The following is a 6,739-nucleotide window of genomic DNA, read 5'->3' on the forward strand; positions in this document are numbered from 1 at the left end:
GGTGCACGACTGTAGTCGTCCAAGGTACGAGCCTCGTGACGGCGAAGGGGAAGCGTCTAGGGAGCGAGGAGCAGCACGGCGCCGGGGAGGGAGGGCATCGCACATCAGGTATCGTCGCCGTTATCACCAGGCGAAGAGGCTGAACGCCCTGCAGCAGTCAAGGCACGCTACATGCCGCACCTTCGCCGCTATATCGGTCTCCACCGGGACGCGCTGTGCATAATGCTGGTGCTTCGGCTACCGTGCCGTCATCGTGACTGATCGACACCCCAGCGACCCCCATGCCTGCAGACCGCGAGGTGCCACGCGTTGAACGCCACGACCGTGTCCACCGTGCTGCTCCCTCCTACCGTGCGCCCGATAGCAGCCGTGTTCACCATGCTTGGCTATCCGTAAGCAAGACGCCCTCGGCCGGCTGCGGAGGCTGCAGCTCGATCTCAAACCTGGTCGGAAAACAGGCGCTTGGGCGTGGATGTCACCGAAACCGTTGTTCGGCGGCCTCAGTCCTAAGCCGGCCCGATCCCGAGTCGGCGAGTCATCGTCACCGTCTCTGACGACACACAAAGTTGACGCCGAAGGGGAAGCGGGGTCTTCGCCGTCGTCGTCATCCTGATCCAGGACGACACCGGCAAGGGCAACCGCCTAGCCAATGCATCGACACCCACCTTCGCCGAGCTCCGCGAGCTTACAACAAGCTCAACATGGCTGGCCACAAGCTGCGCGTCATGGAGACGGGATTCTTTGCTTTGCTGCAGAAGCTCGAGGCTCGACCTGTCCGAGAACGCGCTGCCCGCGCTGGCGCAGCGACACACATACACCTCTCCCACCAGCACCTTTGTATTACTGCGCCGCGCGCCTGGGAGGTACGCAACCACTCTGGCTTATGCCACATGGGTTGCCTGCCTGCTTCACGGCAGGGGCCCGCCGGTATGAAAAGGACTGCCGGAGCGATAATGTTTGGCTGGGGAAGGTCGGAGGTGGGGGAAGGACCGAGAGCCACCAGGACCTCTAACATCAAGTGCAAAGTACAGTCAATACGAGACCGGGCGAGATGATCGAGTTCGTTCATGCACCACACAGAAAAGACAAATTTGTCTTTGCTACTTGAGTACTTGATTTGAATTCGGGATCGACTAAGAACCCTCCACATTTCGAACAGCAGACTGTGGGCTACGTGAGCTGGGGTCTCACACGCGCAGCACTGCATGCACTCGCCAAGCCGCCTTCGAAAGCGCTGGATGGCGGAGGTGCTGCGGCTGATAGTGCTCAAGGCCCTGGTGACCTTCAACCCCCAGTTAGACTCGTCAGTCGCATAGCTCAGCATGAGTCGCGTGCGTTCCGCCTATTCCTTTTCCGGACTTCCCCATCAACTTGGCCAGAGGCCTGTGCACCGAGGACGTTCTGGCGGGTGCGTGACCCCCCCCCCCTTTGCCAAGGAGGCGAACTTCCCGAGCAACCTCGGGACGCCGTACGAGAACCTGCTACCCACCGAGCGGTCGAAGGTGCTGGCCGGCATGCCCACCCTGCGCGTGCTGAGCTGCCCCGCGCTGTCCGGGGTGGAGGCCGTGGCGGCCTGCAGGTTCCTGCGCGAGGTGACGCTGTACTGTACGTGATGAGCACGACGATCTCCAACTAACCCGGGGCCGCGGCCTTCCTCCGAGGCGCCGAGCAGCTGCGCAAGGTCAGCCTGCGACAGCAGTGCGTGAAGCGCATGGAGTAAAAACTTCGAAGGACTGGCGCGATGAGCTGCAAATGGAGAATAGGAGTCGACGCAGCGCCGCCCCCTTCATTTTGCTTATACTGTACCGCATGTGGGGGTGCGGACAGGTTGCATACTCGCACAGGGTCGCTAGGCGCCGTGTTGAGCAAGGGTAGGCAAGCCCGCCCGCCCGCCTGCGTGCGGTACAGTATAAGCAAAATGAAGGAAGGGGCCTGTGGACCACCCTGTGTAATAAATTTCCTGTCACCTGCATCAATGTGCTCGAGGGCGAGCTTTCCGTGCGCGTGCAGCATATCCTTTCGCTCTTATTACCTGTTACACCTACCTCATTAAGGCCTGCGGCTGTTGGCGTACAAAGGGCACCGGCCAAAAAATGTATGATGTTGGGGTTCTGGACCAGCCCTTCCCCTCTCCCCCGGCGCCGCTTCCCCCCTGGCTGCCGGCTGCCCCGACGCACTCTTGCCCTGACCGCCGTCCTGAGCAACCAGTTCCTCTGTACCTTGCCCTCTCCCTGCAATAAACCCTTGCCATTCCGAACCGCCCTTCTCTTAACAATACCCTGGTTTTGTGTTCTTAAGTGTGTCGTTCTTACTTAACACAAGCTCTCATGATCTGTACTACACCCCCCCCCCCCCGCATTGTTCTTGTCCTCGGCATGCGTGCACAGATCACACCTACCTGCGCAACTCTGCATTCTTTCGGTGTGGCTGCAGGATAATATAGCATTGCAAAAGACAGATCAGGACTCCAAGGTTAACAAGAGATAAGGCAAAGCAATATTTTGCACATGGCTGTAAACTAGTTTTTATTGCATAATAAGCGCGGGAGTTGCAGAGGCACTTCAGCTTCCGGGCAGTGATCGACAGGGGTGGGCAGATTCTGCTGGTAAAGTGAGTCCGAGGGGTGCCCAACTCCATAAAAATGTGTACACCGGATTACCAAATTGTAAAGATTACCAGGGATTACCAAGGATTACCAAAGATTACCAATGAATACTAGGTATGATTCGCCTGCATTCTAAATCGAAACAACCATTTTTTGTCCCGAGAAAGATGCATTATGGTGCACATTTTAGGTAATTCTTAATTCTTCATCTTGCAAGTTACAAACTTGCATTCTATGATTGGACAAATTATGTTTTCGTCCATGGGGGGATGCAAATACGTCATATTAAACATGGGCGTTTGCATTTAGACAAGATGTCCACAAAAATGCATGTCTCAATCAACAAATTTGTCCTTTGAAAGGACCCTCAAGAGTGCATAGATTACCAGGGATTACCAGTGATTACCAGTGATTACCAACTCTGTGTACACCTGATTACCACAGTTGGGCACCCCTCGAGTGAGTCACGGAAAGCGGTGCAAGCGAAGCGGGGAGAGTGCACACGCCTCCCTCCACAGCACCACCACAGGGACATGCAACAAAAAAGTACAACGAACAGTTAGCAACAGTAAACGCGGTCGTCGTGAAGCACTTGTTGGTGACAGCGAGGGCGTCGGACGGTGGCTGAGAGGCTCAAACGCACAGCCCCTGCAGAGCGGCCGATAGGCAACCAAACCTGCCGGGTGTGGGCGGTTGCCTACCCGCACGGCGCTCCTTCCGACCACACTGCACCCGATGCACTACGATGCGATATCGGCGCGTGACGCACTCGCGCAATGTACCGAGAGAATAACACACATACACACACATATCAACGCTCGCGATTTGCTATCGGAGAAATGGAGCACGATGTATTACCCTGGGTATGCACCTTCGGGGTCGGTTCCTTCCCGGGGGAAGAGGCTGTCATATATAGCGCTTAAATGACCGATTAACCATCAACCAACACCACCGGGGAACGGGGCTCTTGTGACGCCCGGTGTGGTGGACGGTGTGGTAGATTACCCTTTGCCCAGGTGGAACTTTTAGCTTAATCAGTTAAAAATTGCTTAGCATGTCAGGGACGGAGTGGTACTCAACGAATGGAAGTGTGTGACTTACATTGAAAAATGTAGACGTGTCTGACACAGAAGAGACTGGTTGTCACCCACCTTTTTGAAAGTGGCATAAACGAGCTTTCGCTTCTCTTTTTTTTTCTTTTCATTAAAAAAAAAATCATTTTTTTTTCAGTTTTTTTTTTTTTTTTTTTTTTTTTTTTTGGTGGGACAGAAAGCAGGTGGGACAAATAAACAACGGGGCTCGAGGGTGGCACAAAATACAGGTGGCATAAAATACACACACATTTTTCTTTTTTCTAAAACATAGAAAATATGCTTTTGGGAGGTGGCAGGAAATGCAGGTGGCACAAAAAACACACAGAAAAACACGGCGCAAAAAACGAAACTGAAAAACTAATTTTGAGAGGTGGCAGAGAAAATAGGTGGCACAAAAAATACACGAAAGAAAAAAAAAATATTGCAGAAGTATTTTTGCGTGAGATGGCACAAAATATAGGTGGCACAAAAAACACACCAACAAAAAAATTTTTGGAAAAATAAAAAAAAACACTGTTTTTCAGAGAGGTGGCACGAAATACAGGTGGCACAAATGAATCCCACCGGGCAAAAGTGATTTTTTTCAATTTATCGAAAAAATTGATAATCCTTCTACGAATGGTCAGGATTGGCAAGAGAATCATGACTGGTACAAAAATGTCCGCGAGGACAATATTACCCCACAAACATTGGAAAATGCTGATATAAAACTCACACCATTCGAAATTGCATACAATAAATGTGTTTTCCAAAGTCAAAACAATGGTACACCTTACAACAAATTTCTAGGTACAGCCGACTTAGCTTGTGGAAGCTCAGGTGAACTCTGTAATGAATATTTTGCCCCTCAAGAAACACCTCAATCTTTTTTGATGTCAGCTCAACATACAGAGACTTTGAAAGAAAATCTCAACCAAAATGTTAGTAAACTTTGTGTTTTTTGTACTTTTTGAATGAAATTTAATATATTGCAGGCTGTCTAAATCACTTCTCCCTTTTGATTTCAGGAACAGAAGAAGGGGCGTGCTCTTATAAAAACGAGAGATGCTGGATTTATGGATTTTCCAGGTAGTGGATCTGAGCCTGAAGTAGTATCTGGAAATTGCCTATATCTATTTGATCCACAAATGGACCAAGGTAGGAACACAAGTCCAGATCTCACCTACTCTCACAATTGTAGGCGTCCTAATGTTAGAAACATTAATGGCCGTGATAAATCATTGAAAGCAATCATTGGTCGCCAGGAGAAGGCAATAAGGGATCTGCATGCTAAACTTTCTGATGCTCTTCAAGTCATTGTAAGTTGTGTGCTGCTCGCTGGTACTCCTTATTGTTGTGTCAAAACAAGTCAATATGCGTTTTTTATTTCAGAAACAAGCTAATCTTATGAACCCTGAGCTGATGCGTGATCTTTCTGGTGGTGAAAAGACTGGTGAAGCAGAAGCATCCTCTATAAACAGAGATACCAGTGTATTTGATCTGGTTGATATTAAGAAGGTACTTTTAGCATCTTGTCTTACAGTACAAACTTTCAACGGAGTGTTTTAGCTGAGACATTAACATCATTCAATCTTTCCAGACTATACATACATTAGACAAGTCTTGTGAAGAGGAGCCAACAAACAGTGGCCAAATGAAATCTTTCTGTTCGTATCTAGGTTTGTTTTAAATTATTGTATCTTATGTTTTGTACATGTGAAGTAACTTTTTTTTCTTCTCTTTTCAGTGTGATGTTTTTTTGTTACATTTGGCCTGTATTTCTCTTGCACCAGCACTTTAAATTGTAAGTTGACCAAGTTTTTTTTAAAGTCTCTCCTGGGGGACACCCGTGTGTGGGTGTTACGAAGTTCTGGAATTGTAATGTGGCAAATGCGTAGAAGCAGCGGAGGACTTAACCCATTTCAATGGGTGTACTTTATGTTTTCGTACTCCATTTGATGTTTTCAACAAGTCCCCCTAATAATATCAGTGGAAATGATCCGGTATTGGACAATATCTTTACAATTAGTAATATGACTTGTACAGAGGTAGACCTAAATCATCGATTTGTGACAACTGTAACAGGAACCATAATCAGAAAGACACATTAGAATCATATTTTATCATATGCTGAAGGGTCTTGTGAAATGACTATGAAACTAATGTGACTTTATTTTCTAATTTTGAGTTTTGTTTTATAGCTGGTATTAGTCTTGTGAAGCCAGCGGGAAGTTGAAAGCCACACCTTTTATTTGTTTTCTATAACCTGATTGGCTGCAACCACTTCGCAAAGCCGTGTCACTGGCTTCACAAGACTATTAAGCTTTTTCTGGTGCACATTAGTAATGTTCGACTTCAGTTTTAGTTTTGTTTCCATTAATATGCTTAAAAGCATCTGTCCTCTTTTAAAACTTCTATCTTTATGTTTGTTCTGAAGCAGCAAACCAGCATACTGGTTCTCTGCCTGCTTTTAATAAAAGTGTTTGATACTCAAAAGGTTTATCTGTCTCCCCCCAAAATATGTCACAATAAGGCTGTCTGCCTGTTTGTACAATTGCCAAATTTTGGCGGGATGCATATCAAGGTTCCTTCACCCAGAATAGAAGCTCCCATTCAAGAAATTGAGCAGTTGAAATTTCAATTTAACATTTATTAGCTATTTACAACTTTACCAAACAAAGGTGCATAAATGCGTCGGAGTGGCTGCGGTGCTGCTCCGCTCCAGGGCACGTCCTACCTCAGTCGCTGCCCCTTGCCGAACCCACCACTGCGCTGACGGGGCGCGGGGGGTTCGGCGCTGGGCTGGGCCAGGGCTCGAACTTCTACGCACTGGATGCCGGACAGTCCTGTGTGGGAGACGGGCACGGGCAGGCCCTGCAGGCCGGGCTGGAGGCCGAGCTGGAGGCCGCGCAGGAAGACGAGCTGGAGGCCGGGCTGCAGGCCGGGCTGGAGGACGAGCTGGAGGCCGGGCTGGAGGACGAGCTGGAGGACGAGCTGGAGGCCGGGCTGGAGGCCGGGCTGGAGGCCGAGCTGGAGGACGCACCGGAGGCCGGGCTGGAGG

General features: G+C 49.4%; 1 protein-coding gene across 1 annotated transcript; it reads left to right on the forward strand.

The window, feature by feature from the left end:
* The first annotated feature begins 701 nt into the window (after positions 1 to 701).
* LOC127751238 (uncharacterized) lies at positions 702 to 5,247 on the forward strand. Its single transcript, XM_052274404.1, has 4 exons — positions 702 to 773; positions 4,326 to 4,619; positions 4,707 to 4,997; positions 5,071 to 5,247. Exons 1-4 carry the CDS (start codon positions 702 to 704, stop codon positions 5,245 to 5,247), a joined length of 834 nt encoding a protein of 277 aa, XP_052130364.1.
* The last annotated feature ends 1,492 nt before the right edge of the window (positions 5,248 to 6,739 follow it).

The sequence above is a fragment of the Frankliniella occidentalis genome, unplaced genomic scaffold (genome assembly GCF_000697945.3).
Source record: "Frankliniella occidentalis isolate FOCC.00 unplaced genomic scaffold, Focc_3.1 Scaffold390, whole genome shotgun sequence".
Lineage (NCBI taxonomy): Eukaryota > Metazoa > Arthropoda > Insecta > Thysanoptera > Thripidae > Frankliniella > Frankliniella occidentalis.

Bases quoted from the DNA above. Each gene is read 5' to 3' on its own strand.
- LOC127751238 (XM_052274404.1), top strand. From the start codon at position 702: ATGGCTGGCCACAAGCTGCGCGTCATGGAGACGGGATTCTTTGCTTTG. The intron at 4,620-4,706 runs GTTAGTAAACTT...TTTTGATTTCAG, and splicing joins AAGAAAATCTCAACCAAAAT to GAACAGAAGAAGGGGCGTGC. The intron at 4,998-5,070 runs GTAAGTTGTGTG...TTTTTATTTCAG, and splicing joins CTGATGCTCTTCAAGTCATT to AAACAAGCTAATCTTATGAA.